The sequence below is a fragment of the Rhyacophila brunnea genome, unplaced genomic scaffold (genome assembly GCF_057557595.1).
Source record: "Rhyacophila brunnea isolate RB1 unplaced genomic scaffold, BYU_Rbru_1.0 scaffold_12, whole genome shotgun sequence".
In the NCBI taxonomy this organism is placed as follows: domain Eukaryota; kingdom Metazoa; phylum Arthropoda; class Insecta; order Trichoptera; family Rhyacophilidae; genus Rhyacophila; species Rhyacophila brunnea.
Window position 1 is genome coordinate 11,533,544 of NW_028232774.1, and position 16,345 is coordinate 11,549,888.

At 31.4% G+C, this 16,345-nt stretch overlaps 1 protein-coding gene and 1 long non-coding RNA gene across 2 annotated transcripts; one reads left to right on the plus strand and one right to left on the minus strand.

Moving 5' to 3' along the window:
* Positions 1–784: 784 nt before the first annotated feature.
* On the minus strand, positions 785–4,522 carry LOC147077766 (uncharacterized). The gene is made up of 3 exons (XR_015069241.1): positions 4,383–4,522; positions 2,546–2,702; positions 785–1,529 (listed from the first exon to the last, which is right to left on the minus strand). It is a non-coding gene; the product is annotated as an uncharacterized LOC147077766 (long non-coding RNA).
* A 2,117-nt stretch (positions 4,523–6,639) lies between these two features.
* Fdx2 (Adrenodoxin-like protein 2, mitochondrial Ferredoxin 2) lies at positions 6,640–15,164 on the plus strand. Its single transcript, XM_085960749.1, has 3 exons — positions 6,640–6,980; positions 8,511–8,690; positions 13,084–15,164. Exons 1-3 carry the CDS (start codon positions 6,829–6,831, stop codon positions 13,238–13,240), a joined length of 489 nt encoding a protein of 162 aa, XP_085816875.1. The 5' UTR covers positions 6,640–6,828; the 3' UTR covers positions 13,241–15,164.
* Positions 15,165–16,345: the final 1,181 nt, after the last annotated feature.

The window sequence follows — 16,345 nt, forward strand, 5'->3', positions numbered from 1 at the left end:
GTCGTATCTTAAGACTTAACTCATTTCTACACATTTAAAAATTGAATTTAAAAAATAAAAATTTCAATGTGTCATATCACTAACATGTATTAGCTTACACGTGTCCGCGAATGCGTTAAATAAATTTTGAAACCAACTGAGCAAATCTATAATTGACTTTTGACGGATGTGGGTGATAACAGTGTGAAACTTGGTAGAAACGTGCAATGCAGAAATGATTTACATCTAATGCAGTCATTAGCCTTAGTAACTGTTTATCAGTTTCACTTCCATGTATAAAATCTCAATCTGTTGGAAAGGACAATAGAGTAAAGTAACAATGTAAAGATGAATACCATGTCTGGCGGCATAGTGCATGGCCGTGTTGTGATGCCTGCTCTCTCCGTAGCTGAGGTTCGGATCGAAGCTCTTCTTGAGCTCTGGAGAACTCCTGTAGACCTGCATCGCCGCGTATTCGTCGCCATTTTGAACATATTTCTTGAATTTCGAAGAATTGCTACCCATATCCAAAGTGGCAATAAAATCCACTAATAATTGACAAGATTATATTGGCAACTCGAGTTTCAATATTATCTCAATCTTTAATATTCGAAATGGCAACATTCGGTTATCCTGATTTCAAAACATCTTTCAATTCCATCCAATCATTTTAATTGATTTCTGATCAAGGATTTATAACAGTAAATCAATCTTATACTCCAAACTTCTTTCGGTTATGGTGTGGTTGATAAGTCAATCAATAACTTCATCTGTATTTGATATATATCATTATTGTTTTTTTTTTATCTCTTAACATATCAGCTAGATTTACTTTTGAAATGTATCATTGGTATCCTTCGTTGATATGGGAATATATTTTTTTTAATTCTATACGTAATAGAATAGTCGAATACTTTTTTTGGTCTCTTTTGTTTATGTCCACATTCTATGAATATTCCGATAGAGGTTTTATGAGATGCATTTTTAAGTTCTATCTTTCTATTTATTTTAAAATTAAACATTAAATAAACTCAGATACAAATTAAGTTTAGCACAATTCGAATTTATATTTTTAAATCAAAACAGACTTGATTTAATTCTTAAATTGTCAACATGTCAACAATACATTGACAACTCGAATCGTTTTAAATGAATTATGAAGTCTTTTGATCATGATATCTTGACGAGTTATACAATAATAATACGAATCTTCCTATACTATAACGCCGTTTGCATAAAATAGTAACGTTGAAATGTTCACAATACGAATCGATACACGGTGAATTATTTCAAATTATTTTAATATCTTCCAATCAATATGTCTCTTAATATAATATCTTCGCGTCCTTAGCTTTTTAATATTGATTTCCTCTTATATACAATTTAAGTTTTAAATTTCGTTTTTTAAATTGATTTTTTATCCATACTTATCGAGTATGTTTTTTATTGTAGTCTGCGACAATGTGCACCCTCTTCTTAATCACAATATCATTGTAATAAGCTATGCTTGTAGCTATCCACTAGTTTAGTTGTGTCTTCAGAATTGCAACCTGGAAAAATAATCACACAAAAAAAATAATGCATTTTACCGATATCTAAATAGTACTGAATGACAGTGATTTTTTTTTTAAATAGTGCCTGTCACTGAAGGCATGGGTGCAAGATCGAATCATGCTAAAATTACATGTTTTAATTGACACACAATGTCAGCGACCGCCGAACACTCGATGAACACAGACTTCAAACTTGACTTTGATACCAAGATATTGGATAGGAATAAGAGATATTTTTCACGCTTAGTAAAGCGTCGACAATTAATTAACAGGTTACATTAATTAAAAACATATCATGGTTTCTGACACTTTAAGCAAAATCCAATCTGTCAATATGTGATTTTTGTCGAATAGCAGTCATTTTCCTTATGGGGGCAAAGTACACTTCAATACATTATCTTTTGAGAATAGTCTGCACTGCAGAAACATCGAGGAAAGGCAGAAAATAGCACATGGTGGCAAAAATCTACTCCATTACTTACTTACAGATGGAACTCTAAAGCAATCCTCACGAATTGTGACTATTTCTTAAGTTTTTTTTTCTTTTAATTAGCTCTACAATCCCCATATGGATCTTGGTTGCCTCATGAAGAGTTTTCTTTATCAAATTGTTTTACGATAAACGGATGTTAGCCACATGCTCATCCTAACAAGTCCATGCTCTAGATCAGTGTTTCTCAACCGGTGGTCCGAGGAAGTGCTTGTGCATTGTGTTTTTATTCTTAAAATAGATTAATGGTTTTACGTAATGAAATCAAGATGAATCGCCGTTACTATATAAATAATATATTTTATTTCTACGTTAGCGTTTCTCCTATTTTCAGTGGTCCCCAGGTGTAAAAAGGTTAAGGAACATTGCTCTAGATCCACACACATTGAAAAAACAACATGTCAATTTAGCGGACACAGGATTCAAGCCCAAAACTCATGACTTTATACACTGACACTCAACCATTTGAGAAAATTCTCAAGAGTCAATATAAACTAGGTTAGATAGTAATGATTTATCTTACCTAAGAAAGATGGCGCAGTTCTCCGTAGTTTTATCGTGTTAAATAATATTGGCGTGTACAGCTTGTGACGAATTCAGCAGATGATGAGGGCTCAAGCGATTTTTGTCTCGTGTCATGATCCAAAGTTATTTTTAAATGGACCATACCACAACACCATCTGCAATTATTCCGTAAATAGATACTGTTATTCAGAAATTGTTACATGACATCATTCCGATAATTGAGTGGAATTTAAAACCTAGCATGGAATTTAATAACCTCGTTTTGATATAAATAAAAATGATTTCAAGTTAAACACATTTTTATTGTCTATAAAAATCGATGTTTCTTTTCAGTTTTTAAAAATATAATATTAAAACTATTATTCAAATATCTCTCTGGTATATTTGAAAGAACTTAGTAAACTACAATTATTAATGATTAAAACAACCATGAAATAATAAAAAGATGGAAGTGTTCAACGAAATTCAAAAAGTATTGTTTTTAGATACAAATTAATTATTTATAAAACTTTAAAATGTACATTCTGTATTCTGTCCCTAGATACAAGTAGCGAAGGGTGGAGGTAGGCTGTTAAGGTCCGACATAAATAGTGCATACAAAATTTTGTTAGTCAAATGTATATGTTTTCATTGAACTAAGACTAAAATATGTAAATAGTGTTTGGTTAGGTTTTAAAATTCAATTAAACCCTGCCTAATCCAAACCATAGTAGATAATAGTCAAAAAATATTCATTTATCTATTAAAATTATGCCATTAAACCAAACGTAGTTTTAGATATTTTATTGATAGACGACTATTTTTATCGATTATGTTTTAATGAATTTTAAAAAACTAATCAACACTATGTATTAATAATAAAAACATAAATAAAAAAATACATTAAAAGTTTCAATTATGTATTAAAAAAAAAACTCTCCTTCGCCCAAAGCTTGGCAAATTTAACTAAATTAATCAATCAAAATAGTCATTAATTACACTAACTGAAACACGAACTTAATTTCTCATCTTTGAATTTGAAAATATACACTTTTCAGTATAATTATAAATCGAGCTTCAATTTTATGTCTATACAAAAATTAGATTTGATATAAATAAAAAGAATGTCAAGTTATCTACATTTTCGTTTTTTAGAAAAATCGATGTTTTTTAAAATAAATAAATAAATATAAAATACATTGAAATCGCTGCATTAGAGAACACTTAATAAATTAAATTTGAATTTCAAACATGACCATATAATTACATGTAATAATTTTATAACATTTTTACTTAAAATAGAGGATTATTTTTCACACTTTCAATTATTATTAAAAAATAGTCCCAAATTGCAAACTTCTTATTTTCTGCTAGGTGCCCTCTGGTAGGCGGAGCATTCTTTGGCTCCGGTACCTACTCTATTTTATTTGAATGAGTTGATAAGTTTATTATGGAGTGTAATTTAAATTTTTTTTATATATAAATGAATGAATACTCTCTAATAAAACTTTTATTTCAAGATTTTACTACTGGAAAACTTCACTGCCTTTCAAAGGAATCTAGGTAGAGGTAGGTACCTACCTACTTACCTATCATTTTCCACAAGAAACCAAAATATTTAATTATATAAAATAATTCACATATATTTCAAATGTATGCCGCGAAACATTTACAGGAAATTTTTGACGTGTTATTAAAATTATAATAATACCAAAATTTCCATTGTTCCATTCTTAAAATACTATGCAAGTACTGAGTAGGTACGAAGTAAACAATAAAAATTCAAGATGTTTCAGACAATGTCTTCAATTGGAATTGTTTGGGTTTTCCTGTCAAGAGATTGATATCGTACTTACGCTGGATTTGAATCCACACATCTTCAGCGACATATTATTTCATTGCACATTTTTATGGCATTTTCAAACCATTTTTCACTTTCCGCAAATAAGATGATTCTTCCGATCCAGTTCCAGACTCAACTAGCTATAGTCACATCGCTGGATTTATTCAGGGCTCATGGGGCTCATAACGTTTGTGCTATCAATATTTTTCTAGTAATCTTGTGTTTAATAAAGTCGGAATTAAAAAAAATAGAAATTAAACCGGGAGTGTCCAGTACTACACAGTCCCAACCTCAAAAACCCAGTTTCATAATTTTTTTTTTAAATCTTGTACCTACTTTTTCGTAAAAAAAAAAGAAAATCTGTCGTGACGAAATTTTTAGTTTTGTGTAGAAAAGCTGGGGCCTTATGTTCTAACTTGTGACATTAAGTCACCCGACGACATGACGTTATTGTGACGTAAGCCAATACAAGCCGCCCAACGCACACAGCTTGAACATGCTGAAACACCTATTTGTGTATGGGGACAATGGATAACGCCAGTGTTTGAGCGGCGTTAATTTCTCGAATGCTATTATCACTCCGGTAGTACGTCACAATGATGTCATATGACGTCATGTCGACCGGGCGACTGGGACTCGCAAGTTCTAACATAAGGCCCCTGATCATACTGAAGAAATTTTGTTTGAAAGGAAAAGGTAATAAAAGCTATATTATGTTTGAGACTTTCACGATTGTTTTTTTACGTAGTAGATTTTTGGGTTTCCACCGTGTGTCCTTCTTCCTTTGTTACTCGACGTTTCGGGCTCGTTGCAGAGGCCATTATCAAGAGATGATAATATATTTTATGAAGAAGGACACAAGGTGGAAATCCAAAAATCTACTACTAACAGTAATTAAAGCTATCTGCATTTTTATGTGTGGCCTTAGATAATAATTTCCTCTACACCCGTTGTGACCGAACGACATCAAAATTTGATAGTGATAGTTGTCCTGATAGGTGATTGGACACCTAGGTATAGTTAAAAACATTCACAATATCACAATACCTACCTAGGTACCAGTCATATTAAAATTGGGTGTTATTGATATCTATTTAATTTTAACCGTTATTATCGATGAGTTCAATTTGGAGAAACTGGTACGAACAACGTGGATGAGGTAATCGTTTAATTTGTTTCAAAATAATTAGACTAAGTAGATCATCATCTATAGCTGAAGAATGCGCAAATGTGTACAGGTAGTTTTCTAGATTTTAGAAAATGGGAGCCTATTTTTATACATTATGATTTTCGAACGTCAAATTGGTTTAGGAATTTTTCTCGATAGGTAAGTATGTAGGTATTGGTCCCAAATTTTTAGGACAAAATATCATTGTACACAGTATTACAAATTAAAAATTATTTGCAAACACCATTGGTCAAAATCGATTAGTGCACTTGTCTTAATGCGAATAAAGTTTGAAATATTTAAAATAAAAGATTTTGATGAAATATGTAATGAAAGTGATTCTACGAACAAGAAATCAAAAGTATTATTAGAAAAACAATAATTATTAAGTATAATATAGAATCCGTTTGAATATGAGTTTTTGGGTTGCACTCCAATATCCCTATTCCAGCGTAATCTGGCCCTGCATGTTGATATCTATATTGTTTTATGGATAATATTATTGTCAGGGAACATAGAAACTGTTCTGTGATAACGGTTTTCAGAAATGTCTACAATTCGTTTCTCTTCAAATTAGTTTAAATATTCAGAAATAGTACATTCTTAATTATTTGATATTCTACATCGAGAGTTACACGTATTTTGTTTCACTGCTGTGATCATACTTTCCCTCCCCCAATTTATCGATTGTTATTTTTGCATGATGATGTCCACCATAGACATCCTGAATTTGTAGACGAGACACTTCATTAAAAAGTGATAAGTTAGCAGTGTCCTCTTTCCCGTGATTTTTACTTTTTATCAATTTATTCCAGTTTTCAAATTATATAAGAAGAAAGTTATTGACTCTCATTTCTAAACATTCTTCACATCACCAACAAAAAATATATTTTACACACCTTTATCATTAATTTAGGAGGTAAATTTTAAAGAAACATAAGGATAATAATTAATTTATATGATATACTATACAATATAATGAATGGAAGTTTTTTCAAGGTGATATTATCAAATAATTATTATTCAGTAAATATTTTGCTTTGGTTTTTGAAGGCTTTTGATGAATAATTTAAAAATGAATCCTGGCAAGACATTGCTACGTCAGTCAATTTCGAAACGTCAGATTGAAATGTATTCCGAAATTTAGCCTATGTTGGAAATTTATTGCTGTATAAATTTTATCTTATAAATAATTCATCTGACTTAAATATTGTTCAATCCTTTACAATATTTTAATCTGAAGTGCGTTTTTTATTCAATAGTCTCACTTTATTATTCAAAATCGGCGAAGATGTCAGTTAATTTTTTGGTTAGGAATTTAGTCCGAAATTTGAATGTCACAGTTCATCGGCAATCAAACAATTTATGTAATTTTAGAAACTGTAATAAAATAATTGTCCCCAGAAGTTTACACACAACGAACTTAGCACTGAAAAAAACCGAGTAAGTATCCACCAGTTGACTATTGCATATGAATATCTAATTATATGTAATCGATGTTTGTAGGCCGTTCATAAAATTGAACTAAATCCAAATTAATTCAAGAAAAATAAAGAAGAATGGGTTAATGTGCCGCAGAGGTGGACATGAGATTTTACAACTTTCTTTTTACCAAACCAAACCTAACCCAATCTAATCTAACCTACCCCAATCTAATATTACCTCATATAATCTTAGTTTGTGATAATGGTGTATCAAAATGTATGAAAATTTCAAATTTTCAATCAACGATTATTGGATCGAAAAGCCGATGCACCGACAGAAAAAGGTATTTATTATAATTGTCTACATGAAATAAACTGTTTTCTTAAAAAAATATATATAAAAGCGCGTGTCCACCTCTGCGGCACAATTACCGAAGAAAATTTAGGTAAACTACAATTAACTATGAATGACTTCCATGTATAGAAGAAACTGACTTTCAAATATTGGTTCCTCTATTTATTTTATCCAAAAGTGCAAAGTGTATTATTGTTTATTGAAAACTGCAAAATAAATGAATAATGAGTAATTATAACAGCTTTAATTTACGAGAGCATTTCATCCGTAATAATGATGTCGATCCAAAATTAACGTGTTTTTCTTCATCAATATGTAAGTATATCTGGAACTAAGGAATTTAGCAAATAGATGACAACCAATCATCTTGAACAGTGTTTAGACTTTGATGACCCACATTATGTTTTGTCATGGAGTGGAACTTTTTACTGGGTGCTCACCACTGATTTGCCTGGGTGGTGTCAATGGAGGTATTGAACATGTAGGTGGATGTACTGTTTGAGAGAGAATTAACCCTTGATGTTGAAGAAACTATGGAAAAGTTTATAAAAATCATACCCATGACCTATGAGCAGTCAAAGATTAAATTGACATTTTTAAACATTGCAGTGAGTAATTTTAAAAATTTATCGTTAATTAAAGTTGTTTGTTAACCAACAGGAATGTTGATATTGAAACACTGTAATATATTGTTTGACGTCTAGTTTAATATTATATGGCTTTATTATTTTGGTAGTTTTATGTCAATCGGACAAACACAGTATGCGTGGCATGATTATTAAATTGAGAGATTATTTGTAAACCGCTTGATTGAAAGGTTTGATATTGATAGATTTGATTGTGAGAATAATTTACTTTCTTTTTCTCAACACTGGTGTTGCTACACATTGCAATGAACTAAAAGCGCGTTGACACGGTCCAAGTACGATCCAAAGTACACTTAGACCGAGTTCCATCCAAGCGACAGCTTCATACTAATTATTCCTATGAAAGCTACTCGGACCGCGTCCTACTCATCCAAGTTAGCTTGGATAGGAATAATTAGTATGAAGATGTCTCATACGAGTGCGCTTGGATGGCACTCGGTCCAAGTGTACTTGGACTGTGTCAACGCGGCTTAATAGAAAATTAAAGAATTGAGAAAATGGTTCACATCTTCTGATTTATTTCTAATATTTTTTTCCCTCATTTCAGAGTAACAGTTGTATTCATTCGGGCAGACGGTGAACGGATGCCTGTTAAAGCAAAAATCGGCGACTCCCTCCTTGATGCTGTGGTGGACTCTGGTGTAGACATTGATGGATACGGTGCGTGTGAAGGGACGTTAACTTGCTCAACGTGCCACGTCATTCTCAAGAAGGAAGACTTTGATAGGTACAATTTTTTGCTCACTGAATTAATTAATCTATCGACAGAGAGGGAAGAGAGCATTATGATTCTGGAATGTCTTTAGTACGGTTGAATTGATAACTATAGAAAAGTTAATATTATCTGTGTTTGCAGCACTGAATGCATTGTTTATGAATAAAATGAAGATGAATGCCTGTTGTTGTTGCTCTTGATTTGGTTACCAACAAAATTAAATAACACAGATGGAGGGGATTGGATTCATTATAGTACACTGTGGCAAATAAATTTCGGAGTATAAGTTTGAAGTTTGGTACAAATGAACCCGCAGTGCGAATTGACTTATCATCAGGTTTACTTACATTAAAGGCTCATTTTCTGAAGAAGACGGATTTTCTTCTCATCTGTAATAATTAGTAATGCATCTTCATGATTTTCATTCTTTGGCTGCCGATTCCATGACTGCAAGGCATCCACCTAATGCTGCGAAACCCTCTCACCCCCTTGTCAACTGCAATTTTAACCCACCGTGAGCCCTGGACTCCTGTCTCACTAGCAGCACAGTTTGTACTAATATTGAATCATCATCAACCGAGGATGACCCAATGCTGGATGAATGCGTTTTCTAGATCCTTCTACTCTTTGGTCTCTAGTACTTGGCTGCCATGTTCATCCACCAATCTTGATAAGTTTGTTGATCTAGCGTGTTTTGGGGTAGTCCTGTGGACATTTAGTGTTCATTTGTCACCATTATATGGCATTTCATCAGCTTAGCAACCTATGTCTGTATTATATAAACAAATATAGCATTAATGCAACTCATCGCACAGTTATATAATATAAAGATAAAATTTCTCATAATATCCGCATTATATGTTATTATTTTTGATTAAAACGTTATCAGATTAGTAAGTAATAATAATAATATAATATAATAATAGTTTTTTATAATGCGCAGCGATCCCCAAACATTTATTTTTTCGCAGAACTCCCAGAGAACCTTTACCTGGCATATATGTGTCGCTACATTTCAAAATCAGCCAAGTTCACCTTTAGGTATTTTTGACTTTTTTGTGAATTGCTGAAGAACTACTGCTTTCTGACATTTCTGCATTATCAATATGTGGAATTTATTAATTTTAAATATTCTATACTCGAAATAATATAAACTTTCACCCTTCGTTACCTTACTTTGAAAAGGTTCTAATTGCACTTGACCATGTTTTGAGCTATGAGCGTTTGAAATTTGGAATGATCATATTTTTAATATAAAAGACATGTATATAGAACTCCGGCATACTGCTAACTCCCATATTTGACAATAGATGACTCTGAAATGAACGTATATGATAGAATATGGCTAATGGAACCTTTTCACATCAAAAAGTCATTTTAGGCCAAAATGTCAGTTAGAACCTTTTCAAAGTAAGGTAGCGCCTTGTGACTGTCTATTTGAGAAAACAAAAAGCTGTTTTTCTCCTTTTCATCAATTATGGACTTGGCTGAGTTTGAAATCTAGCGACACATATATACTTATTAAAGTCAAAATGGGTAAATTTTAATATAGACAAAAATATTCACGTCCAAAAACATGTATCTGTGTTATCCATGAAACTACTCTTGTAAAAAAGTGATATTATTCAGACTCTTTCTCTCCCCCTCCTTTGAATGTATTGTCCCTAAACAACGCACGTCCCGCCTACCGACATGGAACGACACTGTCAGTAGGGTTAGTAAATAATAATCAACGACATCCTAATTTCAATGCAGTATTTTTATTGCCAACACTTCAAATACACGAGTTGTCTTAACATATTAATTGCAATTGTCCAAAACTTTTGGGTTGGCCAATAAAACACATCTAACAATAAACACCGAATACAGCAATAAATCAATGTGCTGTAATTCTAACATTAGCATACAAATTTTAAACGCTTTGACAGATAAAAAATGACAGTGTGTAATAAATAGCCAGCGACATCCATTACTGATAACTGAATTCCGTAATTTTTAATAAACTATTATTTACTACTATACACCCACGATGGCTGCGCGGTTTAAGAGGGAGAGGCATGCCAGCAGAGAACCTAGCGGAAAAATACGAAGCCTGCAATTTGAAATTTTTTTTTGATAATTTACAATTTCAACTGTATTGATTTTTATAAAAATATAAATGTGTATAACTTGAAATCCTTTTTATTTATATCAAATTGAGCTTCAATATTGGGACCATACCTAAAATAAAATTTGATATAAATAAAAAGGATTTCAAGTTAATACACATTTATATTTTTATAAAAATCGATGTTTTTTAAAATAAATATCAAAAATATTAAAACGATGAATTAGTCAAAAATCTAAACGACGAAAAACTGAAAACTTAATAAACTAAATTTTAATAATAAATATGACCATTAAAATATAATGTAATAATAAGATGTGACCCTGCAACGATTAATGTTTTCAAATACATATTTATTAATTAATACAGTTGAAATTGTAAATTATCAAAAAAAAATCTCAAATTGCAAGCTTCGTATTTTTTCGCTAGGTACTCTGCTGGCATGCCTCTCCCCCTTAAGCGTCGGCCTATATCGTCGTGGGTCCCAGGTTCGAATCCTGGGCCTGGCAAGTACACATGTTTTTCAATTTGTGTATGAGTGTATATAGTGTATATGTGTAATATGTGTAATATGTGTGAGAGTATGGACCTAATAGGTTGAACAAGTGGCTAACATCCATTTCTCTTAAAAACAAAATCCGTTAATACAAACCTCCACTCTGTGGATGCCCATATGATCCTATTAGGATTGGACATGGTCGAAATTATTTTTATTCAATCTTGCTGGACATTGTATTTTTTTCAAAAAAGATTTTCTCATGTTGGTCATATATTATGTGTTTTCAAATGTGTGTTCTATAATTTTTATTTTTTGCTGATCCAAAAATTCTCCTCCCAACTAAAACCCCTGCCAATTCTCAACCATGTTTCAACCAGTTTTTTGGGTATAGATCTCATAGATTTTATTTTGCGAATTATTGTGGAAACTCTGACGTTGCTCCCTGGTTGGGAATCACGTTTCTAATAATATGTTGTCATTGTTTTTAAAGGTAATTTTTGAATAGGTATCGAAACGTGAATATTCTCAAGCTGATATATTTTTATTTTTATTGGATTTAACTTATTTGTTGTAACTTAAATATATTATTTTCGAGGGTTTCAGCCAATGCCGACTAATATTCAGGCCTTCGCACTGAATTATAAGTTACTATGGTAATGCTAGTTTTATCGAGGTCTTTTTTATTTATATTTGTGAAAATAATGACGGTTGATCATACAAATACATTTCATTTAGGCATGTAATGCTAATTAATGTGAGTCTTGCTGTTTTTAGAAAATAAATTTATTTTTTGTTAAATTGACTTGGGAATATTACGTCAGCGTGTTTCTTCAATGTGAGACATTATTTGATTGGGCATAGACAAAAAACGACAAACTTAAACTATCGCATTGAGTGTGTATCCTTCGTATTAGGCACTGAAGTCATGACGTCTATAAATAGAATGCTCACATGCGTCTGGAATTCATTTCAATGACGTTATCGTTGAATTGAATGTGTTGAAGTAAATTGAATTTTTAAATTAAATTTAAATTGTGGAGAAATAAAAACGTAAAACACAGAATTACAGTCAAACTCGGTTATTACGATCACCGAAATAGCGAGATCTCAGATGTAATGAGGAAACAATCGTTGACATTTTAGTTTATGATTTTCTCCATACATGTCTTCACTTTTATAACGAGATACTTATCGGGTATACCAAGCAAAAATATCGTCAAAAATTTTCTTAAAACTGTTAATGTGTCGATTGTTTAAAAAATTTTTGACCCTAAGCAATAAAATCCGACCGGGCAGGATGCCGCCAAGATCGGATTACGTTTATGACACTAGTTAAGTGTCTAAGTACCTAATTGGTGTATTCGCCGACAACATTGAAAAAGTATCCACGCATATGGTTGAAATTGCATGTAAAAAATCCATGCTTTGTGAAGTCAGTAGGTACCTACCAGCACCGGCGGCTCATACAATAAACAAACTTCTTTTGTAGTTTATGAATGCTATGCTTGTTTCTGCTATTTTTACAATGGTTTTCAGATTTTTTATGTTCTATGCTTAAATAAAACGTGGGGCGAAAAATGTTATATAACGAGTAATGTTTATAACGACCAAATTCAGTCAGTCCCATCTTCCTTGTAATAATCAAGTTCGACTGTATATTAAAATGTACTGAAATGAATGGGGATTGCAGAAACTACACATAAATAGCAGGGAAAATCTGAATTCTGTGCTCATGAGACCGGGATTCCGCTGTATATAATGCTTATGTAAAGATAATTTCGATGTATACATTATTGCAGATTACCTGACAAGCCTTTGGATGAGGAATTGGATATGTTAGATTTAGCTCACGGCTTGTGCGACACTTCCCGCCTCGGCTGTCAAATCAATCTCACCGAAGAACTTGACGGACTCGAAGTGACTTTACCTGCCTCCATCAACGATGCCAGAAAGTGACACCGACAATACATTTCATCTAGCTTTATACGAATTAATTTTAATGTTCTGCAGATATGAAATTCTATTTAAATTTTATACGGTATGATTGTTGTATCTCTCTCGGTGTTTTGGCAATATCACGTTCAATGTTAGATGATAATAATAATGTGACTTTTATATTCTGGCCAATACATCATCACGGCTATTTTGGAAACTAAAAATCCCACTGGCTCTTTTACAGTTAATCTCTTCTACATTTCACGTATGTAATATTATGTAAGTCACCTCATTCTGTTTTATCATTTCACTTTACGTACACATGACTTTCATAAATAAATATTTACGCATACGCAAAAAAAAATCATCCAATATCAGAAAAACCTACAAATTTTGATTTAAAATATTCATAGACAAAACCAATAATAGTTGCAAGAATCGCAAATCCAGAGGGTGTATGTTAGGAGGAAATCGTAGGTGTGTGGTAAGGCCGATTATATTCAGGCTGGGGCATGAAGCTGCTAATTTCAATTGTAGTGCTAGTTATTACTTATTTTTTGAATGTAATATGGTAAACTGTTTGTAGTAAATGTTGATTGTTGTAAAATGGTAATACGTCATTAACTAATCGAAAATCTTCATTTACTGTGAACAGGCTATGTACCACATTGCATTCGATTATAATCAATAACTAGCAGTACCATTGTAACTCGATATTCAGTGTCCCGACCTGACTATAGTCGGCCTTTGGTGTTCACGGTACATTAAAATTTCTGATTGCTTTAAAGATTAATAAAAAGAATTGTAATATGTACATGCAAACATTAAAAACTGCATAAAAATGTTACGGTTATAAAATGCTCGATATAAAAATGCGTACATCTTAAAACTGTTCTGTACATCAGTACAGCGCTTTTATGTGTCTGCTAGAATGTAGAAGTCATTATGATTTAGATTAAAATTCGACAAAGCCTGCGTGCTAAATAAAAAGTCTTCCGTATTTTTTCCAGTTCAGTCTTACAGTAAAACCTCGATTATTCCAACAAATTGAAGATGAAGGTCACCTGGATAATAATAAAAATCTCACGAATAAACACTTTTTTAAAGCATTCTTTAACATTAATATTATTTATACCTATCACTGATGTTTATAATGAAATCAGGATAATTGAGGCTTTACGAGAGATCCAAAAAATTCTATCACAAAGTATAATGGTTTAAATTACAGTTTTTAAAAAACTATGTGAATTTCCAACCTATTAAATTGTTGAAAGGTTGTTATTTATTCATTGTTATGGAGTTATTTTATACCATGAAAATGCCAGTTCAATTGATCAAATCAAATGGTAATTTTAAAAATGAATATTCTAAATTATGAATTCTAGTAATTTTAGGAAATAAAATATACCTGCATTATGTTATGATCAATAGAAGTAATCGCTGGAATTTCAAAAAAATCTTAATGCAATGTAGGTTTATATCTTATTAAAAGTTCTCTTTGGGAGTATTTTGTGAGATATATTTTTTTAGATATTTTTAAACAAGGTGTGAATTTGTCATAATTATGAATGTATGACATATTACAGGACGTGTCGACATATCTGCTCTGGCACCGTAAAGAAGCAAAACCTACTTCTTGACAATTACATAAACAGAACATTTTTATTGAACCATAGACAATGTGCAAAAGTATTATATTCAGAATTAAATTTGACTTTCTATCTAAAAATGATCAAACTAATTATCAAAGTACACATGGTGTTTTATTGTTATTTATTTTGAATAGTTAAAATATATGAAATAATTAAACATTTCTTGAATTTAATTTATTCAAATGTTTGACTTGCGCATTTTCTATTCGGTTGTCTATGCTCTTATCAAATAGTAGAGGTTGCTTCTTATGATACTGGACCAGCAGGGCTATTCTAACATATCTTATAACTCCAAAATCAATAAAAAAAAAAGTGATAACTATCATACATATTATGTATATTCAGGTAGTTAATTGTTCCGGGAAGTTAACCGTTAGGCGTGATATTTTTTAACACAGCTGCCCAGACTGCCTTGTTTATTGAATTGCTCCGAGTGATATCTGTGTTAATTTTGAGCAATAAAAATAACAGAAACGTGTTACCGTTTTAACTACTCAGAATAGCCCTGCAGGAATGCTGCTACAGCTGTCATAATAAGGTATCTATGATCAAAGAGTTATTAGCGTAAGATATTTATGTTTAAAATATTTTTTTTAATTATGATTATAAGCTATATAACATGGGTGGTAATGGAAAATTAAATGGATAATAACATTCAGTCAGTAATGTAACTGTATTTCTGGGTCGATCTATATAGATACCCACACATTAATTAGATACATATTTATGTACTGTGCACAAATAAATTTTCAAACATCTTATGTTATACATTAAAATATTTTTAAAACATCTTATGGTATTCTATTGTAAACACCAATAGAATAACAATGCATACCAGGACTTATGTGTCCTATGCATAATCATACATAATATGTATGTAAGTAGCCGATTTTTGGACAAAATGGAAGTTTGTTTACTTGTTTCTGACTATGAAAAATTGTATTGAGTTTTGATTATCAACGCAAACACAAAAGACTAGCGATTTAAAAAATGTTTCATTATATTATTCAAACATCGAAACCATATTTGACATTTATTTTGTACTCACGTCAGTTGATTTGTAGTGTACTTACATGTAATTCAAGTAATATTTTCCAAATGCTAGGGACACAATGTCTGCGCTGCGTGCTTTTATTTAAATAAAATAGCTATCATTAAATTATGCGAAGTTTATATTATCTTAAAGGTTCACAGAAAATCTGATTATTAAAAATGGCAACTATTTCGATCACCAAAAAACAATGTTGCCAGGCTATTTATTGTTTTATTAAACTCTCACATGCATAGGGTTTGTAATTAAGTAAATTTTACAACAATGCCCTTAGGTTGTTGTTTTTAACTGTTCAATTTAATAAAAATATTAATAGCAATTCAACGGTAAACAAAATACATTATGAAAGATGCTTTTGGATAATTTTTATTTGATATTATTTATCGTTAACTTATTGTGCAATAAAGTGATTAATTATTAAAT